Raw genomic sequence first — 21,795 nt, forward strand, 5'->3', positions numbered from 1 at the left:
CTGATACGAGCTGTTTGCCTTCTCACCTTGCTCGACACGTTTAGCTTGGTCGCTCTGGAAGCCACAAGAGCTCTGTCGCCCTCATCTGCTCCGTCGTTCCCACCAGCCTCATCTGACATATTCTTGCAAGTTACAGTATATACTATACCCTACCATCTGCATTCGCTTTTGTGCTGCATCCTGTGCTTCATCTCCTCAACTCGCTGCTTTCGGACAACAATTTCTCTTCAACCAATACATCCAACCTACTGTCAATCCCGCCGGCGTCCCGCTTTCTGTTCAACGCCCATAGAGTATTCAGCCTTCATCTCTCAACGTCTTCCGCCGTTTCTCCGCGCACAAATACCGCATAACCTCATCTACTGTCAGTGTCACATTTTTTCGCGCATCAGCAGCGCTCCTTTCATCCACCCTTGTACCAAGGCTCTGCCACAAGTTCAGTCGATTGAAAGGCTAGCAATCTTCGCTACCTTGTGCAGCCAACCTTTCGACCCCCCATCGTGCCCGACGCAAAGCGAGGCCTCTGAGGTGTACACCTGACAGCCCACACCCCTCACCTTGGCCTGGTGGCGGCCCTCCACCCACTGTCGACCTATCACAGCACAAAAGGAAGCGTCACCCCTTCAGTCTTTTGCGCATTCACCTCACCTGGTTCTGCATCACAAACTTTCGTCTTGGTTCACCGAATGATTATACGGTGAGCCACGTCGCATTCGATCATCGCCTGCAATGAGCGCTGATTCATCCGACTCATCGAGGCAGTCAGACTCTCTCGACCGCTTGGACGATGCCGACAGAAATCACGTCCGCAACAAGGTCCTCTCGCTACGTTCAAAGAGGAGAGCCGAAATAAACCTTTCGACAAGACTCATCGCAAACGACACCCTAGGTTCGGATCGATTGACATGGGTTGGTGTCGACGACGATCTCGAGCACCTTTCATCGTCTGCCTTCTCCTCTTGTTCCTTGTCTTCTCCCTCCAAGCCATCCAACTCCAGCGAGTATCGCAACAGCGGCGATGACGACGACGACGACGCGGACAGCACAATTCTAGGCCATTACATTCAAGCTTTACCAGTTCCGCCAAATAGTCGCCCCTCTCTCACGCCCAAGCAAATGCATCCGCGCTCCTCATTTGCATCTGAAGAGACGTATATCAGCTCGCACGAGTCCAGCTCACAAATGAGCTGCATGGCAGACGATGACGACGTCGATTCGCACAGCTTACATACCACCACAGCCACCGATAGCTCCTCTCCAGCGCCCTCACGGCGCGCTTCCAGCGCGCGTACTAGTATTGCTTCACATCGAATATCCGAGCAAGTCAGCTGCAAGGATCTCGCAGTCACAGCTCTCCCTGTGCAAGCTTCATCACAGCCGCTTGGTCCACCTCCCGACATGCCACTCCCGCCCAAGCCGCTTTGTTCGCCTCGTATTCGAAGTCCAAGCGCTAAGTGGAGAGAGTGTCGGCCATCTCGCACACCTAGTCGCGCGTCTGCGCTCACAGCTGCTTCCTTTCGATCTTCCATCAGCGCTCGGTCTAATGCCAAGAGCACCGAATCGAGTCTCGCTTCCCCTCGTCTGATACCCACTTCCAGCCAGCGCAACGACCAGTCCGATGGCTCTGACGACGAAATCAGCGGCATCCGAAACATTTGCCAACAGTTTCCGTCTCCTTTCTCTTCTAAGGAGGTACTGTCTCCAGCCACCTCCCGCCTGCTAGAGCAAAGCGACTCAAGGCTTGGTGACCAGGCCTTGCCAGCGTCAGTCTTCTCCGCTACGCCATCGCAGTGGCATAATCCAACTTTAAAACCATGCCAACCTTCAAACACAATGGCAAAAAGCACGATGAACTCGTACCCGGACTCCGAGACACCGCACGTCCACGATGACAGATCGAGCTCTACCAAAGGCCAAAGGGGCAGCGAGGGGGTGTTTTCAGAGATCCTCTGTCTAACCGACAGCACCGACACTCTCGCGAACAGCCAACGAATGTATCGACCCCCTTATGGCTCCAACGTAAGCGTAGCTAAAGTCGGTCTCGGCGCCTATACGCTTTCTCGTTACGATTCGCAACATTCGCAGCTTTCTGCAAGTAAAACGAAGCAGACCGCTCCACACGCAAAGTTAAGTCAACCTATGACGACGCGAGGGGTGCAAAACGAGCGTAAGCAAATGGCCAAAACCAAAACACGTGAAACAAGAATTCATCACCAGCGGAGCGATACCCTGTCTCGGAGTATGAGCGAGCTCATGGTGGCTCTCGATCTTGAAGCAAACGAGTGGGGACAGCGCTTGAGCAAGTCCGAAAACACCGGTTCTTGCAACGAGCAGCAGACCGAAATTGCACAGGCCCAAGCATCTCAAGCGATCCCTGCCATGCGTCATGCTGCCCTCTCTCACAGTGATAGCAGCCAAAGTTCAGAGCAGCTGGACCTCGTAGCCTCTGATTCGTTGCCATCATTGAGCTCTTCTGGATCGCAAGCAATCTCGCTCGATGACTCGCATGGCCCAGCAACTGCTGAATCATCGCTCACACGACCCAACACCGCAACGAGCTCGGCATCATATGACGGCGAGGCTGACGCCACTGACGAAAGCCGCACCAGCACCGACCTTCGTTCTATCTACGAAGCATACAGACTCTCCTCAAGCACGATGGCTTCGCATCTCACGGCGCCCGTTGTCCGCATCGAGGATCCTGAGGGTGACCAGGTCGCAGATTCCGAGCTCGATGGCAACTCGTCCTCGGACGACATGCCTAGAAAGCGCAACAAGTCGAGTCGCAAGAAAAGCCTCGGCTTCGAGGACCAGCGAGCTGCGTTGCGATCCCGTCCTTTCTCGCCGCATCGCTCTGCGTCTCTTTCTTCCAAACCGAGCCAGGCTTTCCGCTCAACGCTGTTACCTACACAGGAGGAGATGGCGGCATCGCATGACGATCCTCCCAGCGCGGCGGCTAACACAGATGCTGATCCCTACGCTTTCTATGAGTTTTCGCCCAGCTTGCCACCTTTCATGCCAGCCGGAGTGTCGCCACGTGATCTGACTGGCAGAGGCACATGGTCGAGCATCGTGGCTCGTGCATCCGAGACTATGCGCCGCCAGCCCTCGATAACGTCGATAGATTCATTCGCCACCGCTGGCTCTGGTCCCGTCTCTCTGAGGGAGATTCGTGCCGTTGTCCAGGCCAAACAAAAACATGCCGATGCCGCTCATCGCGCTCGTGAGCAAATGTCGGATCAATTTGCGACTATGAGCTATCGGCCTTTCGCCATTCACCAACACGCGGCTTCTTTCGCCAATCAGGCGGTCGCATGGGAGGGTCAACGCTCCTCGGTCTCTTCGATCGCGGGTGCTAGCAGCCTTTGTGAAGGCATGACGTCTGGCCGCAGCTCATCGATCAGCTGTCCTGCATATGCGGAGTCGATGGCTCCTAGCGTTGCTGATTACGGCACACGTTGGCCGGTTGCTGTTGGGGCTGATCAGGGCGTCGGGCCCGACGATGTTTCTTCTATCCTCAGCACCAAGTCGTTCTGGCTGTCGAGGCGTCCTTCAGCTAGTCAACCTCCGGCAAAGGTGTACGTTGAATTTTGCATGCAAACATCGCCTCAGCCGTCGCCCACCGAGTCGCTTTATCCACCTCTCGATTCGCTCACTGTCGACGACGGAGTGTCTCGAGCGGATGCACAGGTTGGAAGCGACGTTCAAGAAGACCATGTTGTCCAGCATGACCGCGAATTGGACAACTTGGCCACTGACGCTCCTCTGCAGCGTCGCAAGAGCATAGCGTCGCATGTTAGCATGCATAATCTGGACTTTAAACTGGATCAGCCTGGTCTGTGGCCTTCGCGCATTCGAGCACCACGCCTGTCGTCGACCCCGCGAAGGGGGAGTGAAGCGCGTCACAAAGGCACAACATCACATGGTGGAGAGGTGGACAGCGACGAAGAGTCAGAACTGGACGTCCATGCTGAGCTTGAGGACCTCGCAGAGCGCTCAGGAGTGTTGGATGCTTCACGAGGATTCAAACGTAAGCTTCACACCTCTGCAGCGAGCGTTGACAAGACCAGCACCGACAATGACAGCAATCAACGTCCGATCGCTTCCATCCCGGCCAGATCACGCCGCATCTCGGCGGCTTTGAGCCGTATACGCTCTCAACGTGCTTCACGCAGCGCGGGCTGGACCAGCTCGGACGATGAGCTTGACGAGGCAAACACAGCAGCACCGAAGACACCACACAGGATAGCGGCATCTGGTCGGCCTTCTCTGCCAGGAAGCGTTCCCGCCAAAGACAGATGCAGCACCGTGCCTCTGCGTAGATCAAAGTCGATGGCATCGATGAGAGCTATGAAGCGCCATGATTCGTCTCGGAACATGCTTCGAGCTCGATCTCCCAGCCCCGATCTCAGCGCCTTGACGCATCCGAGCGACGATGAAGAGGTGCTTCTCACCGCAGATTTTGACATGGACGCGACTGGGCATTTTTGCGCAACAATCTTGGATGAGGAGTTCGACATGATGGTTGGCCAGACGATTACGACACGCTTCTCTGGATCAGGCAAGGCAAACAGTCAGCCCAAAACTCAAAATGGCATAAGCGAAGCAGCAGACACGCAGGGCACACGCGCCACCGCCAAGAAGAGCAGTTACCCCGTCGATGATGACGTTCTTTCCGGCACTGAGGACAGCAAGGACTCGCAGCAGACGGTACAGATGCACGCACGCTCAAGAACGAGCTCGATGAGCAGTGTGATTGAAATGATCCAGGAAGCCGATGAATTGCTTTCATCAAACGGACACTCGATCGGACACAGCTCGAGCCACGACACCAACGTCAGCGACTCGGGCGGAACCAGTGGCCATGATCCTCAGAGACCGAACCAGGTGGTAGCCGAAATTCTGCGAAGTCGCATGTCGATGAGGTCAAGAGGCCTTCCGACTCCAATTACGCTTGCAACCGCGCGTTCAGTGCACTCGGCTAGCATTGCGACCAACACGGAAAAACCTGCGGCAGAAGAGACCAAGGTCGGTGCGGATCTCGAGGACGAGGCTCCGTCGCCAAATTTGCAAGACACGCCAGACACCATGGCCGGGTCCGAAATTTGGAGCGCTTTTCACGCGGATCGATCGAGTACGGCTTCGACCGCCACAACGTGGTCGAACCGTAGCATTGATCTGGCCCAGCCTGCGACGCGAACAAGCTTGCCAACAGTCGATGTGGTCAAGGAGGAGGAGAGTGGATCGCATTCCCGCATTGCAACGGACGATACGCGTCTGACAGAGAAGCAAGGTGCAGCGGACGCAAGTGCGAGTAAAATGAGCCCGCACCTGCGCAGGAAGAGCAGCTGCCTTCCTGTAGCTCGGCCCACAAACCAAAAGCAATCACGACCATCGCTTCCTCTTGCTCCCAAGTCGAGCTCTCTGGCGGCATCAGTGGCCAGTACGAAGACGATGAACAAAGCCGCCGTGCCCTCCACCGCGGCGATGCGACGGTACCAAAGCGTGTCAGGCCTTCAAGCGCGCGCTGCAGACGTCGAGAGGAGCAACGTGGAATCCCAGCGTCTGGTCGCAAGCCAAGGCGCAAGCGCCACAGCGCATCCAAGTGGCGGCTGCCTCAGAACGCCGTCCAAGCCAATTCGCGGCGTTGTGAGAGAAGGTGTGACGCCGTCCAAATTACCGAGCCTGAGATCCGCGGCGAGCACGTCTTCATTGAGATCACGAGCAGCGGTTCAGAAAGAACCTTCACCACGGACACTCACTTCGAGGCTGCGAACTCCGAACGCACCTGGACGAAGCCAACTGCCGTGCCTGGTCGCCGTACGCGCAAGTGGTCTGTCACGACCCGCTTCAGCATCGACCAACTAGATCGCGTCGTCAACGATCACACGCAGACTCGTACTTATTTGATCGTCATCTTGACGATTTTGTCTTCCACTACCTGCTCTGTTTGTCTCTTCTATATACCCTTTCTTAAACTTTGACTTGTCGAGATGGTCAAGGATGCAGCTCGACTGTTGTTGTAATCTGGACCACCCAGGTTGGAATCTGGTGACAGTGTGGGAATCACCAGGCTGCGATCCGATGCGTGAGTGAGTCGTTACTGTGCGATTGGAAGTTCGTGGTTGCCTCGGATCAGAATCACGAAGCCAGAGTCTTTGAAGAGGTTTGGCGCAGCTTCACGATTCGTGTTTCCGATTGGCTTTGCTTGTGCTAAAACAGTCTCAAATCTTGCCACAAAGGAGGAAGAGCGGAAAAGCGATGCTCCGCGGAGGTGCATGCACATTACCAATCGTGAATCCTGTAGCGGAGATGGAGCCTCTGTGTCCAAATGCGTATTTATTGACAACCACGACCGTGGACGCACGACATTCGTGAATGATTGTGCGATCGATTTGATCAAGAGGCCAGCCAAATTGGCTCACCGTAGTCGTGTTTTCTATCATCAAGTGCAGCATGGCACCGTCGTCAACCATCAGAAAAGCGCACGGATCAGAGCAGACGACTGACGTGCCAATCGAGCATGTCGGAATCAAATGCATCATACACACAAGGATACTCGGAAGCTGTGCTAAGGTCCCATGCCTCACGTACGGCTGAGACGTGCGCGGCGTTCCTGCTTCCACATCTGAAGCCAGATGCCAAAGTCCTCGATATCGGCTGTGGACCGGGAACGATCACGACCTCGCTTGCGAAATACATCCCTGACGGAAGCATCATCGGTACTGACTACTCTGCTGAAGTGGTCGCCGAAGCACAAAAGCGGCTTGATCGCATACGCACCGAAGCGACTTGGGACGCTGAGCGCTACTCTGCTGAAAGGTGCAGCTTTCAGACTGCGTCGGTTTTTCAATTACCATTCCCGGACGATTCGTTCGACATCGTCTACTGTCACCAGGTGCTGATGCATCTTCCCCAGCCCGTGAATGCGCTCAAGGAGATGCGTCGAGTCTGCAAACCCGGTGGAATCGTCGGAGCTCGCGAAGCTGATTTTGGCGACTCGATCCTCTACCCTCCAACAGAGACCTTTCAGCTCTGGCTCAAGACGTGCGAAGCCATCTTTTGCTCGGCCGGAGCCGAGCCGCAAGCGGGACGAAGACTGATACGCTGGGCTATTGATGCAGGCTATTCAGCAGGAACAGAGAACATCACCTACTCGTCAAGTAACATGGCCTACGGTGGACAACCACACGCCAAATTTTGGGGTCAGATGTGGGCCGAACGTATCGCCGCCGAGTCGTGGAAGAAGCAGGCTCTGGACACAGGAGAAGCGACTGAGCAGCAAATTGAGCAGATGCACCAGGACTGGCTCAGTTGGAGTGATACGCCAGACGGTGTCTTGGTCATCGTTTGCGGCGAGATACTTCTGCGTAAATGATCCAGAGTGCAGCTAGCTAGGCCGACCACCGTACATCGTGCTGCTGCAGCGTCAACAGCCCAGAGAAAGAGTTTGAGACAGAGCACCTACGTTCTGTACAGAGATGCCGCGGACCGCGGTATGTTGTAGTTAGATGATTTTGTATCACAGCACGCAGTATTCGTGATTGTGTATGTGACTCGTTATTAACTTAGTAAAGATCGAATGGTTAGTACAATACTCGTGATTACTGTGCGCAACCGTGACTCCTGTCCCATCTGCGGACGTGCTCCTTTCGATCGAGTTGACACGGTGAAAGGGTTCAAGCAGCGACGTTCTTGGGTGCAACAAGTCCGCGGTTAGATGCAACGCAGTTGGACGCGCTCCTATTGAGCAGGGTAGCTCATGACTGAAAAGATGCTAGACTAGTCGGTCGCGACATTATATAAGTTCTTACAGGTCTGCTACATGTGCTGTGGCGTCCATGCCCCATTACCTTTCGTCCTCATCGACCTCTGACAAGCACCTTCTGCCAGCGAGCCCGCGTTCATCTTGGTTCCTCTGATCGCTGCTCAAGATGTCGGCTCCGATCACAGCACTCGTCGGTCTCACCTGTTCCGGCCTCGTCTCTGGCCTCACGTTGGCTTACCCACTATTGATCAACACTCACTTCATCGATCAGCAGGGAGCCAAGATTGCGCCGGCAGCTCTTCATGTCAATCTCGGTATTGCGCAAAGGCTGACTTTGTGGGAACGCGCCTTCAAGGCAGGTTATGTCGTACCTGCACTTTCGCTGCTCACTGCTGTTACGCTGGCCACCTTTGCCCTCAACAACGATCCCAGCCATGACAAGACTGCATTCGCAAAGCGTGTAGGTAGCAACTGGGTGCAACGCAAGAAAACCATTCTCGCATCAGCCGCTTTGACTGGAAGCTTGATCGTCTTTACTGTCCTCGCGATTGCTCCAACGAATACCAAGCTCATGGCTCTCAGGCAGACTGCTAACAACAAGGAGGCTGTCGACGTGAAACAAGCCGAAGCGTTGCTACGAAAGTGGACGCAGCTCCACAACGTGCGCGTCAGCGCTGCTCTGGGTGGGTTTGTCCTCGCTTTATACTCATTTGTCGTGCTTTAGCTCACTGGCGAGTACCTTTACATGTCTTTGAACATGTCTTTGTCCCCATCGGCCTTTGCGGATCGTTGGAAGTGATGTGACGTCCAATAGCATCTTCACGACTGGGCGTATTTTCGTAGGACCTGTCCCGTTGCGTGTTGCAACCTCGAATCGTGAATCACGAATCGTGAATGTCGCTTTTTAATTTCTATTAATTGTACGAATTTGATGTCCAAGATTAACTTGAGTTTTAAGTTGGTTTACGATTTCTTGTCAGCGCTAGAGACCCAGATAGCCGGACAGGCGGCTTCCTGCATGGTGCAGGTTTTCCCCCACTCTAAACCTTGGGTTCTCGATAAGGTTTGGCCACCCTTGTAATTCTATCTGTCCTCCCGCCTTTGCATGCTCATGCTCGTTACCAAGCTCTGTTCATCATAAATCTGTGTATCCACCACCACGATCATGACCATCTCAATTGGCAGCACACGAGCTGCAGAAATGGAAAAGGGAAGCGTGCTTGGCGAGCTTCTCTTCACCTACTCGGACGACGAATTGGACCATGACCCCAACACTTATCTCGAACCTCAGACCCCTCACCGTGAGCGACCAAAGAGAGCGATATGGAAGCAACTCTCGTCTCTTCGACCGCAACTCGACTTCCTGTCGACTTGCTCAAAAGAGCAACAGCTCGATTTTGTCAGATCAAGTCTGGCCCAACGTGGATTTGCAGCATTACCTCACCATAGCCGAGTTCTTGCGCAGCAGGGCATCGAATCGCAGCCAGACTACTCTGCGTTTGTCCAGGAGAACTTGGACTTGATGAAAAACATCACCGGTGCGGACCATGTCATTCTGTGGAACACGGCCAAGCGCGACTCGACCGTCTCTGTATCTGCCAGCTTGTCTGACGATCACCAACGACAACGTCAACCACAAGGCATCGAGTCAAGGTTTGACCAACCGCTCGAGCCACCAGCCCTTTATGCCCACATTGATCAGGACCCCACCTACGGCATAAAGGTGTGCTCGATGGCAATTGCAGGTACGCCATCGTTGCTCGACCAGCCAACTGCTATGGATCCGTTCGAGGCGATCGACAGGCAATTAGCCAAAGAGTTTTCCAGAACAATGATAATCAATCTCTGGAGGCCCGTGGGAGGCACCGTATACGCAAAACCTCTGGCGGTAGCCGACTATAGGTCGCTCAACAAAAAATCGCTGTCGAGACATGCCAATCCTTTCGGATGCGGCTACGATATCCACGCTCATGCCGATCAACAGTGGTACTTTATTCCTCACCAGACCAACGACGAGATCCTCGTCTTTAAATGCTACGACTCGCTCTCGCTTCAACAGCAACAATCGTTGGACTCCAATGACGAAGCCGAGGCCCTCTATGGAGCTCACTGTGCAGTCACAAGCCTAAAAGGTGACTATCCCACTCCACCGCCCGACGCTCCACCAAGGAAGAGCGTCGAATTCCGCTTCGTCGCTGTCTGGCGTTGACCCGCCGGACAGTTTTCGCGATTCGGACACAGTACACATGATTCAATTCGTTTGTTCTTCATCGAAAGCGAAATTGTGTTTGCTGAACGAGCTGGTCATCAAGTATTCATGGTTGAAAACAGGAGACGTGCGCCTAAATTATGCAGACGATACAGATACTTCCCTCCGCAAGCGTGACTCTGGGCGAGTGGCGAAGAACGTCATTGTTAGGATAGTGGCGCTGATGAATTCCATCAAAGTCACCATACACGTCTCCTCAATAACAAATTGTCGTGTGAGGCCGTTTACGTCATATACCTCCGGATTGAAGTACTGTATTCCAGAACGGAATGAGGAAAAAGACGGACGATGTTGTCAGCGAATACAGTGATTCCGAACATGCTCCAATAAGATGGCATGCGAGCCTGCATCGGTCTACTCACATTGAGGTCGGGTAAAACGGCTTGGAGCACCCCGAAGATACCGCGCACTGTCAATAATGGCCATGTGAGGAGTAGCTGCAACAGCGTCGGGTGGGCATACCAAGGCCTTTTGTGCTGTTGTGGTGCTTTCTGTGCGCTTGCGATGTCACTGTCGATTCTAGTTGCATGATCGAATCGATAATGTCTATGCTGATGCATGGAAACAGCGATGCATACTAGCAAGGCCACGTTGATGGCCAAAAACACCGCCTGCCCTGTAGCTCTCATGGCCTCCGCCGCATCCAGCTTGCTATACATTTGGCTTGCAGACAAATCGGAATCCGTGTATGCCGCAGAGCTAAGCGATCCGCCCGCAACAATGATCGCGTTAGCTGCAATCAAGAGCCAGTCGGTGACCATGATCCACTGGTTGCTACTGCCCGCCTTCCAACGGAACAATCCTTTCAGGCGCTCCAGAAATGTGAAACGCGGTCGTTTCTTGGTATGGTCCACGGGTTCCAACCAAGAATAGCCGGCCCAGTTGTTGCGCTGCCATGCGATCAAGAAGCGCGCGGTACAGACGACCAGGGTGAAGTAGCCTTCAGCGCCAAGCACATAGTAGGCAACGAGAAGGTTGATATTTCTGTACCCGATAACGCCGAAAGAAAGGCCACAACACTGCGAAGCCAGACGGACAATGACATGCAGCAGCAGAACAAGCCAGCGCGACTTCCACGGTACTTTTCGAAGAACGAAGAGTGTCAACAGTGTGCTGAATAGGATCAGGTAGAGGATGAGAAACACCAGCGAGGCGCTGGCTAACGACGACCACATATTGCTCAAAGCTTTGTGGCTTGCTTTGAGGAAGAGGCTTAGAGACATAGTCCATATTATATAGTAAACGCTTACAGCAATATCCGCCTCAATCGTCGCTGCTCGTCAAGCATGCGTATCTGAGTGGAGGGCCAAGCACAGCCTGATCACGGTCCTCATTGCAAAGTCTCGTGTCTTGAACCGAGGTGTTTTGTGGCGCTCGCCAAGATGTTTGGAAGCGCAGCACTCACACTCCGTGATTTTGACAGTGCCAAAACTTACCGTCAAGTCGCCGTCAGTTGTCGTCAATGGTTTTCACAGCGAGTCCCTCCGCCAGGCTGGTCACCTGGCCCGCAACCAGCGACTCGTTTCCTTCAAACAGGTCCTCAATGAGCCAAAATTCGCTACAGCGGTGACTGCATACGTGAGAGCGTGCTTTCCTGTTCATGGTACACCGCTGTCGCCCAGCCCATAATCTTCTCACTCCATCACTCTCATCTACCACACCAAGAACACCTCACTCCAGACAGTAATATCCGGCAGCACGGCCTATCGGCCGAGGCGTCGTTCGGACCCAGTATGCATCATGACCAAGCAGGGGCGGGATTAACGGTACAGCACATTGCCCCACTACTTGACCTACTATCTACCGCCTGTATCTTTGATTCTTGACTCCCGCTCAAGCCTCTATAGGCTTGGGTCGGTGTATGAAATCAAAAAAAGGTTTTCACAGCAGGATTACAACGATCCGGTTTTCGAGCTAGGCTGTGCTATGCATGACGTATGACAACTAGTTCAGGCGCCGCAAGGTGACACGAGTCGGCCGGGAATAACAGGATTGTCTACGGTGCCAGAAGTAACTATTGTGGATGAGCTGGTTCTCATCCCACTAGCGCAGTAGCGCCGAGCACATCATTTCGTGCCTTGCTATGGCTGAGCTGGACCTAATCCACTCTCTTACCCACAGGGGTTGTAACCCGCAGGCCGTGGGTGCGGAGCACACCCTGCATAAGACATCACTTCCTTCTTGTGGAAGAGTCTGACCTCATCCTCTCTATTATTCTTTTACCTTACTGTTTACTCGCCATCGCGAAACTATCTACTACATCACGTTTGTTCGACCAGTGCAGCAATCCAATACATTCGTGATTGCTGCCAAACACGCTCGTGCCCCTAGGCCTGTCAGTCAGCGTTATCGAACGTCAGAACCTACACTGACACTGCAGCACCTACACTGCAGACGGAACCTCAACCATCACTAGGCATCATATAGCAGAACATCGTCGTTACGAACGCTCACGAGGTGCGCTACACACGCCGCATCACCGCTGAGTGCGGCGTTTAACACATCCGGCTGCGTCCTGTCACGGATTTCCCAACTTATTGCGTCATCCGCACAAGCCGCGGTCTTCAAACTTCTACAACCACATTACCGAAAATATAAGCAGTGTTCCTACAATCACGAATCTATGTTGATCAAGCTAGACAACTGGTTCATAAAAGCTCACTTTTTCCTCTTCCCATCAAACCGCGAAGTCAACGAGCATGTGGCCTTATGCAGGAGCTGTTCTGCTTTGAATGCTGGTTCCCCAGACCTGAGCGGCTCCTTACGCGAAGCTCAAAGGAGAGCGCGTGAACGGCTGGCTACGCCTGAGGTTCCCTAGCTTTTTAAGCAAGGCTGCAGCAAGGACACATCGGTCTCATGCATCGGCTTTGGCAACTCGATCGTCGCATCTCCTAACCTGACCGGACCGTGTGATGTCGATCACACATTCACCGTCTTGCGTGAGCAGGCGAAACCCGTGCAACATAGCAAACGCTATGAAGTCTGGTCGGGGACAACCACACTCATCGGTGGTTCTACCGTATCGGGCAACATCACACTGCAGACCATAGCAAGCTTGTCCGGCATTGCAGCGGCTTTTGTTCTCGCTGCAGCGGCTGTGTACGGAACGCTGTACCGTGAATTACATCAAGAACTCGAAACCTCGAAATCACGAATCGTGAATGCGAAATATAAAGACTGCATAAATCGGTCTAACAACGTATATCGTTCAACACGCAACGTACAACGTGCAACCAGGAACCGTGAACATGCAACACAATCACGAATATCGTGAATCACGAATCGTGAACCACGAAGCCCGAATGAGCTTAGTCTTTCGTACGAGTGCCCCCTTGCCATCTTGACCACCAGCAGAACCAACCAATCAATCAAGCAATCGTAAATCTTCGCTGGGTAACATGATCTTTGAGAAGCCATGTGCGTTCATGTCGGCAATCTCTGATTCCTCATCGTACCCTGCAAAGCATGCCAGTCTCGGCAATATATTCGTGATTAGTTCGTGCCGAAAGCAGTCGGAGTTGAGCGATGCGCAGATCTTGCCTCCTTGCTCGTCTCCGTTCTTGACAGGACAGCATTCACAATTGTAGCTTCCATGCAAGCGTTGCGTTGAACCTACGGCTTCCAGCCCTCGTGCACGAACAAGCTTTGTTGGCGTGAGAACAGTAGCGGAGCTCAAACCATAGCCTGATCATCTCCGGTGAAGACCGTCGTTGTTGTTCGCCATGGTGACGCTCTCGTTAGCATCGCGGTCATCTTTTCCCATAATGACTACCTTTTTAAGCAACCATTTGGTTCGCATGTGGCATGTTTCTGTTGTCTTCCCATCAAAGGAGCAACAGTTCGGCGTACAGCGGTATTCTGCTCAGCCATTCAAGCCCAGTGGCCGAAGAGATTGCCGGGTTGTCATCAGAAGCCGACTAGAGGCGTTGCCGTGGCTGCACATCCACCCGTGGGCACCTCGACAGCAAGCCGTTCAGAGCTTGATCTTACTCATGAGAGGCTCTCAGGAAAAGACGCCAGCCTTAACGGCTACTCTTGGCCTTGCTCCAGGAAGAACGGTGGGCTGTTATGCAAGTGGGCAAAGTCCTGCTTGACCTCCCTCCGTAGATCTGATTCCGAAGTGGGCACTGAGCCCTGAGATTGGACACGGTCGACAGTAAGAGCCTTGATTTGTATATATAGCCACAACTCTGCCCTCGTCTGGCTTATCAGCATAACATTTCTTTTCAACAGTTACAACAAGCTTCTGACAACCACTTGCACTAGGCGATTCCATCTTCTACCCCTACGCAATATCATGCTACCTTCAATGAAACGTCTCAGCGTGGCTGCTGTTGCTGCCATCCTCAGTGCTACAAGCACTGGCTTGGCAACCTCTTTACCCAGATCCAGCCTGCAAGAGCGTCTATCCACCAACGCTCTGCCCACTCCTGGCATGGGATTCAACACCTACAATCAGGTTTCGTGCTCTCCTACGGAGTCCAAGTCGCACACTATTATGGATATCATGGCTTCGCAAGGCTACATCGATGCAGGCTACAATTTCTTCCAAGTCGACTGTGGCTGGGTCTCGAGGACGACTAGCCGTGATGCTTCTGGCAACCTCATTACCAACACTGATGCCTTTCCTTCGGGAATGAAGAGCCTCGGTCAGTACGCTACTTCAAAGGGTCTCGAATTTGGCCTTTACTCTGATGCAGGCTACCGCGCGTGTGATCCCCAAGCTCCCAGCCCCGTTCTCGGAAGCCTTGGTCATGAGGCTCAGGATGCACAGCTACTCAAAAGCTACAACGTCAGCTATCTCAAATATGACAACTGTTACGCTGACGGCACCACCTCCGGCGACAATGCACCCAAGCATGCCCGCACCGATTTTCCTACTCGTTTCGGCGCAATGAGCAAAGCTCTCTCCGACGTTGGCATCAACAAACTGCTCGTGTGTCAGTGGGGTGTCCCTCAGAAGCAGTCAAATGGCACCCTCGTTGGTCCCGCCCAATGGACGCAAGGTTTGAGCACTTCCTACCGTCTGTCTGACGACATCGCCACAGGGTGGATCAATGTGGAGCGAATCCTGAATCAGGGCATTCAGATCTCGCTCCATGGTCGCAGTGGTCCCAATCATTTTGCCGATGGAGACCTGCTCGAAGTCGGTAATTCGGGCATGTCGATCGACGAGCAGGGTACGCACTTTGCGTTTTGGGCTATGATCAAGAGTCCGCTCGTCATCTCGACGGATCTCTCGAGCATTTCTTCCAATGCCAAAGCGATTCTGCTCAACAAAGGGCTCATTGCTATCAATCAAGATCGCCTCGGTGAGCCTGTCAAGCTCGTCGAGCGAAGGACAGGCAACTTTGACCTTCACGCTGGTAAACTCAGCAACGGTGATATGGCTGTACTTGCTTTCGATTGGAGTAATGCACGAAACACCATCACTGTCAACTTTTCCGAATTGGGCATAGCCTCGGCCGATGTCGCCGATCTTTGGGCTGGTACCACCAAGACTGGCGCGATTTCGTACACCAAGACGGTCAACGCTCACGGCTCGGTCCCGCTGCGCCTTTACAACATCAAGTATACGAATGCTGCTGCTCCTTCGCTGACCTACATTCAAGCCGAGTCTGGCACTCTGGCTGGAAGAGCGGCCAAATCTTTCTGCTCTGGCTGTTCTGGTGGCGCCAAAGTGGGCAACGTTGGTGGTGGCTCAGGAAACACGCTCACGCTCAACGGTCTCCAAGCTAGTGGTAATGAAGCCGTTCTGTACTTCGACTACATCAACGCGGACGTGGGATTCTCGTTCGTGGGCGCAACTAATGACCGAACCGCGCATATCAGTGTCAATGGTGGCAGCCCGCAGACCGTCAGCTTCCCGCTTTCCGGTTACGATTGGAGCCAGGATGTAATTCGGGGCTACAAAGTCAGGCTCACTGGCTTCACCGCTGGTCAGAGCAACTCGATCACCATCTCCAACGCCAATTCCTACGCTCCTGACTTTGACCGCGTGGGTTACATTGCTTAGATATTCTTGTGATCATCATTCAAGTATCTTTACACTATATCCATACTCATCGTTGCTCACTGTGGAGCATTACCCAGAAGATAGACGGTCCGAGACGGAGCGACGAGTGCGTTGTTTGAGCAAACGACGAGCTTGAGCAATCGGGGTCACTTTCTTGCGCCCTTTGGTGCTTCCTTCCGTTCTCTTGTCTCTTTTGGCCGTTCTTCCTTTCAGCTTGTCGCTGCTTCTGCTCTTTTGCCCCTTGCTTAATATCATTCTCTGCCTCTTGTCAGACATTCAATTCCATGTTGCTTGCAAGAGATAGCGGCTCTCGTGCGTATCTGAGTCGCTGATCAAGCTCGATTCTGAGCTGATAGTTGATGCACTGATGTTGAATCGCTTGAGCTGAGGCTCCGCAGTGAGACCTGAGCCAACAATTCGTGATTAAAGCGTTCGAGGCTCGATCGGTTATCATGAATGCGCTCTCTACATTCACGAATCACGAATTGTGCAAAATGTATACGTCGACGTTTCGCACCTACCGAAATCGTGAATCGTGAACGAGGCGCGTTACTTGGCAGGCGGGCTTTGTAGATTCTGTGATTTCAGGCGGAAATCGTGGCCGCACACCCATAATGTTCGTTAAAAGTTGAGATATAACATTTTGCTAAAAACCCCTCGTGCCTGCTCTGTGCTCTGACTTACCACTTGGTGCATACTTGACGCACACTCCCGTGACTTAAGTTATGCGCGCCGTGTGTTTCGTTCGGGTAGCATTCAAGATTCGTGGAATCACTGAAGCGTGAATCGCGAATGTGCGGTTGATAGCCGAACGCAATTCCGGCGCAAAGTGTGCCGGAAAGCGATCTTTTGGAATTGCATTGCAGGCACACCCCACGCACGGACACAAGCGTTGTTACCATCACCTGTTCTCATCATACTACCTTTTTTTCGCGCTCTCCCCACCAGCCTCCTCTCACCTATCTTGTATTCCTGCGTCCTAGCAATCAGCATGTCAAATTCAAGGGTAAGCGTTCAAGCGCTCATCATGTTGGACGTTGAAAGAGTGACTGACTGGGTCTTTCAGATTTGCTTCAGTCGGGATACCTTCGCGAGATCTACGTAGGCGGCCTGAGCGGTGGCCGACCACAGACGACCAATCTCAAGCTACTTGAGCAGCAAGCCAAATCCAAGCTCACACCTGAAGCATACGCCTACGTTGCTGGAAGCGCTTCAACTGAAAGCACCGCTCAAGCCAACCTCGACGCCTTTAGCAAGTGGCACATTGGTACGTCGTCTTGGCCGAATCCATGTCCATCTTAGTACTCGCATTGACAGCTTTGGCTCGCTTGGTCAACAGTGCCTTCGATGCTGAGAGACGTCTCTCTTGCCGAGTTCGACAGTACAACTCGACTGTTTGGAAGGGAATACTCTTCGCCTTTGGTTGTCGCACCCATCGGCGTACAGGCTCAGTTGCATGCAGCAGAAGCTGATTGCGCCACAGCACGTGCAGCAGCAGACCTTGAAATCCCCTTCACGCTCTCCTCTGCCACTAGTCGGCCGCTTGAAAAGGTGCACGAGCATGCTGGCTTCTCGAAAGGCTCAGAAGAGGGTGGTGTAGATGCGTGGTTTCAGCTCTACTGGCCTCAAGACGATGAACTGACCGAAAGTTTGCTCAGCAGAGCCAAAAAGGCTGGTTATCGTGTGCTTGTGGTAACGCTTGACACGTGGAACTTGGGATGGCGCCCAAGAGATCTCGATTCAGGTATGTGATACCCTCGAATAGCACAGCAAGCGTAAGCGCGAGAAACATATTACCGATGGTAGCTGACGTTGATTGTTCTTTTTCTTTGCAAACCCAGCCTACAACCCTTTCCTGACGGGCGAAGGCGTTGCCAATGTTTTCTCTGACCCGGTCTTCATCGAAAGGTATTGCGAAGGAAAGGTGAGTCGTGCCGATGCTCGCTCCGCACAAGTGCAAGACTTGCCAGCTGATCGATTCTTGTTCTTCTCATCACATCTCTGACGGTTTATAGGACCCTCGGCGCTCCGACGTGTCAAAGGAAGAGATCACCGAGGCCTCAGTTGCAGCCATTGCCCAACTTTCTCCTGGGGTTTCCCGTACCTGGTCTGACCTAGCGCTTCTGCGACGACTCTGGGGCTCGAACCCTATCGTGCTCAAAGGCATTCAGACGTTGTCAGACGCGGCACGTGCGGTTGAAGCGGGCATGGACGGTGTGTGGGTCTCGAATCACGGCGGTCGCCAGGTGGATGGTGCTGTTCCTTCGCTTAACCAGCTGCCCGTCATCGCAGAATACATTCGCTCCCTGCCACTCAAAGAGGGCGAGGAGAGAAAGACGGTCATTTTCGATTCGGGCGTACGATGCGGTGCAGACATCATGAAGGCGCTCTGTCTCGGTGCGGATGCTGTCGCTGTCGGCAGACCATGGTGCTGGGGTTTGGCGCTCAACGGCGAGGATGGGGTTCGCGATGTGCTCAAGACGCTCTTGGCAGATTTCGAATTGAATGCTGGCCTTGCGGGTTTCCAGTCGGCCAGCCAGCTCAGTCGACATGCGCTAGTGCGCGCTGATGGTCGGCTGTAAGACGCAGAGCTGGCGTTGGAATCCCAATCGATTCAAAATTGACAGCCCGAATCGTGAATGCCATGTATAGTACAGAGTTGCAAGTTTCACGTTACGCTGAACATTATGTGCCGAGCTGCGTCTGGAGGTGCTTACCCACATGTAGAAGCACCTCATCACATCCCCACTGAGATACGAGCGTCACGCCGACCGGCCAGCCGTCATCGGATGCTGCCCCTGCCGGTACAGCCAAAGCTGGCAGCCCGGCCAAGCTCGCAGGTACAGTCAAGACATCCTGGACATACTCAGCGGCGCTGGGTTCGCCAGGTTGCATGGCTGCAGCAAGCGTTGGCGCGGTATCAACGGCCGAAGGGTGAAGGATCACGTCGACTCCTTCTTGATCCCGCGCTGTCAGCTTGTCATCCTTAGTGGAAGCATTGCGGATCCGCAAAGCAGACGCGAAATCCTCCTGAACCTGGGCTCGAACGCGCGATGCCTGGAGGAAATAGTTGTCATACGCATCAGCGGTCAAAGCAAACGTACCTAGTAGTATACGTTTGCGCACCTCGTCTCCGAAGGCCGTGGTACGTGTGGCTGCATATGCATGGTGGCCTGGTGCGCTAGGTGTGTGAAACCCATATTCGACGCCGTCGTAGCGCGCTAGATTGCTGCTTGCCTCGGCTGAAGAGATGATGTAGTAGGCACTGAGAGCAGAAGGCGTACTGGGCAGGGTGATCTGGACAACTTGAGCTCCAAGCTCTTCGAGTCCAGCCACTGCGCGTCGGAAGGGCGGTAGCACTCGTGGATGCAATTCGACAGGGAAGTACTCCTTGGGCACTCCGACTCGAAGGCCCTTGAGTGGCTGTGAGGAGTTTGAAGAAGGTAGCGCGCTGATCAAAGTTTCGACAGTCGTTGCTGCTGCTGCACGAGCTTGTTGACTAGCGCTTGTCGGATCGTGTGGATCGTTTTGCGAGAGGACGCTGTGCACAACAGAGACATCCTCGACCGTTTTCGCTAGCACACCGACTGTGTCCAGGCTATCAGCATACGAAACCAGCCCCCAACGACTGACCAAGCCGTAGCTTGGCTTGAGGCCGACGATGCCACAATACGCTGCGGGTAGTCTGACGCTGCCACCTGTATCGCTTCCCAGCGCAAACCTTACCAAACCTGCCTTGACTACTGCTGCGGATCCTCCCGAGCTTCCTCCTGCCACTCTCTCTTCTTCCAGGTTCCAAATGGGTCCGCTTTCTGATCGAGGAGATGCTGGATTGCGCACGGGTCCATGCACCGAATGGATATTGTTCGAACCCATGCCGAACTCATCGCAATTGGTAATATAGCGAATGTCCGTACCAGCTTGGCGGAGAAGAGACACGGCCGAAGCATCAAACGTCGGCTTGAAATGCTGCAGCATCGCGCTCGAGCATGTGGTTGGGTGGTCACGGATGCAAATGTTGGACTTGATGGCTGCTGTCCACCCTTTCAAACGACCTTTGGTTGCGGCGCCCGATGGCGAAGACGTCGAGGAGGAGGTTATATCAGCTATGATAGCATTGTATGGATCGAAGCGCCCATCTCGGAAGGTGCCCGAATTCGAGTGGGCTGCTGAGGAGGAGGTCAAGTCTCGGCGAGCGAGGTTTGCAGATGCTAAAGTGCAGCAGCTGACGGCGCAGCGCCGTACGTGCGCAGCATTGCTACTGCCTACGCTGATGATGCAGCGATGTACACCTCGGTTCCTCATCGGGGCGTATCGAAGGGCCAAGTGTGATTGAATGGAGGAGGTGGCAGGCTGCGCACAGATTCTCAGTTAAGCAATTTGCCTGCTGCTTCAACGAATCGTGAATCACACAGATGTTACCAATTTTGGACCCTGAAGTAAAACAAAAAAAGGTTTTTTAGAGGGAAGCAACTCGCGCTTTTCGTACGAGAGTTAAACAAACTCTTTGAAACATCCGCTCACTCATGAGTGATCCGAGCAACCGTTTAACTCCGTCTGTGTCTCTTGCTGAATGGGAAGGCGTGATAATATATATAACTGTACAGTTCTGTACCGAACGAGTGTCACATCTGAGCGGCATCATCGCGAACCAACAGGCAGAGGACCGATCTCGAATCCACCATCTTGAGACCCAAACATCCAAGGACGTAATTGAGGTGTCAAAATTTGGAATTACCATCCATCACGCATGCCTTGACCTGTCTAGGATCGGCGTAAAGCCCGTAAGCGATGCCGGACTCGGCATCCACTACAGCGGAAAAGCTCTGGACACGGATTCACAGTACTTGTCCGATGCGGTTCGAGTTTCTTACGACGACCTCTTTGTCAAGCGAGATTGTAGATGTTCGAGTAGCAACACGTTGACCCGTAATAACGTTAACTGAACATACACGATCGATGCACACGGCAGCAGCGGATGCATCCCAAGACGAGATTACTCATGCGTTCGTGCTGAATTCATGCGGCAATTTTCCATGCCAATCGTAAAGGAGGCTCGAGTATGAATCGCTATGTGAAGAAAACTCTGAAATCAAGTTAAGGGATGACAGAGGTGATTGTCAGAGTGTCAGCTTGCTCTCGATCGCTACACGTGAGCTTGCACACAGACTGGAAAACGAACCCATCACGGTCAGCGAAAAGCATCAAGACACATCGTAACCGAGCTGGCTACCTCGACAGCAGTCGGTCGACAGCTGACTCATTGTGAAGCAAGTGAATGACGCAGGAGCCCTGCTCATGTTGTTCGAGTCACTCTTGGGCAGCCATGGGCGTCGAGGAAGTGAAATGGAAGAGTGAAACAGATTTCTGGCCGGCGTTGTAAGCTCCCCACGTTGGACATAGGCTTCTCTAGTCTATTCGGATCGGGATCAACATTGCAGCTCAAGAGTAACAGGATTGCGCGCTAACTTAGCAAGTTAGCCAGTCTGCAATTGACTCGCATATGCCTGCAAGTCGGTGCCAAGCGAACAGCAGGAACTACAGGATGAGTCTGGAACGAGAGTTGACACTCCGCAGGAAAACAATGGGAACTCTGAAACAGTCCGAGCAGATCGGAGGCACAAATGCCTGCTGCCTGCACATACGAAGAGGAAAGATCCGTTGAGCAAACAGCATGACACGATGACTTCCTCAACAAGTCGCCCCTCTACCAAAGTCAGGGTGCATTTGATAACGCTGCGT

At 53.3% G+C, this 21,795-nt stretch overlaps 8 protein-coding genes across 8 annotated transcripts; 6 read left to right on the plus strand and 2 right to left on the minus strand.

Moving 5' to 3' along the window:
• Nucleotides 1-729: 729 nt before the first annotated feature.
• Nucleotides 730-5,868, plus strand: UMAG_04498 (uncharacterized protein; the record flags this gene model as incomplete). The annotated part of the gene is made up of 1 exon (XM_011392530.1): nt 730-5,868. One exon carries the CDS (start codon nt 730-732, stop codon nt 5,866-5,868), a length of 5,139 nt encoding a protein of 1,712 aa, XP_011390832.1.
• Nucleotides 5,869-6,523: 655 nt separating this feature from the next.
• Nucleotides 6,524-7,378, plus strand: UMAG_04499 (uncharacterized protein; the record flags this gene model as incomplete). The annotated part of the gene is made up of 1 exon (XM_011392531.1): nt 6,524-7,378. One exon carries the CDS (start codon nt 6,524-6,526, stop codon nt 7,376-7,378), a length of 855 nt encoding a protein of 284 aa, XP_011390833.1.
• A 556-nt stretch (nt 7,379-7,934) lies between these two features.
• UMAG_04500 (uncharacterized protein) lies at nt 7,935-8,492 on the plus strand (the record flags this gene model as incomplete). The annotated part of the gene is made up of 1 exon (XM_011392532.1): nt 7,935-8,492. The coding sequence occupies one exon, from the start codon at nt 7,935-7,937 to the stop codon at nt 8,490-8,492; it is 558 nt and encodes a 185-aa protein (XP_011390834.1).
• Nucleotides 8,493-8,933: 441 nt separating this feature from the next.
• On the plus strand, nt 8,934-9,977 carry UMAG_04501 (uncharacterized protein; the record flags this gene model as incomplete). Its single annotated transcript, XM_011392533.1, has 1 exon — nt 8,934-9,977. The coding sequence occupies one exon, from the start codon at nt 8,934-8,936 to the stop codon at nt 9,975-9,977; it is 1,044 nt and encodes a 347-aa protein (XP_011390835.1).
• Nucleotides 9,978-10,115: 138 nt separating this feature from the next.
• Nucleotides 10,116-11,212, minus strand: UMAG_11984 (uncharacterized protein; the record flags this gene model as incomplete). The annotated part of the gene is made up of 2 exons (XM_011392708.1): nt 10,116-10,289; nt 10,400-11,212. 2 exons carry the CDS (start codon nt 11,210-11,212, stop codon nt 10,116-10,118), a joined length of 987 nt encoding a protein of 328 aa, XP_011391010.1.
• Nucleotides 11,213-14,334: 3,122 nt separating this feature from the next.
• On the plus strand, nt 14,335-16,053 carry UMAG_04503 (uncharacterized protein; the record flags this gene model as incomplete). The annotated part of the gene is made up of 1 exon (XM_011392534.1): nt 14,335-16,053. The coding sequence occupies one exon, from the start codon at nt 14,335-14,337 to the stop codon at nt 16,051-16,053; it is 1,719 nt and encodes a 572-aa protein (XP_011390836.1).
• Nucleotides 16,054-17,044: 991 nt separating this feature from the next.
• Nucleotides 17,045-18,635, plus strand: UMAG_12269 (uncharacterized protein; the record flags this gene model as incomplete). The annotated part of the gene is made up of 5 exons (XM_011392716.1): nt 17,045-17,059; nt 17,131-17,320; nt 17,393-17,797; nt 17,895-17,977; nt 18,069-18,635. 5 exons carry the CDS (start codon nt 17,045-17,047, stop codon nt 18,633-18,635), a joined length of 1,260 nt encoding a protein of 419 aa, XP_011391018.1.
• A 103-nt stretch (nt 18,636-18,738) lies between these two features.
• Nucleotides 18,739-20,358, minus strand: UMAG_04505 (uncharacterized protein; the record flags this gene model as incomplete). The annotated part of the gene is made up of 1 exon (XM_011392535.1): nt 18,739-20,358. One exon carries the CDS (start codon nt 20,356-20,358, stop codon nt 18,739-18,741), a length of 1,620 nt encoding a protein of 539 aa, XP_011390837.1.
• Nucleotides 20,359-21,795: the final 1,437 nt, after the last annotated feature.

Source organism: Mycosarcoma maydis, chromosome 13 (genome assembly GCF_000328475.2).
Source record: "Mycosarcoma maydis chromosome 13, whole genome shotgun sequence".
Lineage (NCBI taxonomy): Eukaryota > Fungi > Basidiomycota > Ustilaginomycetes > Ustilaginales > Mycosarcoma > Mycosarcoma maydis.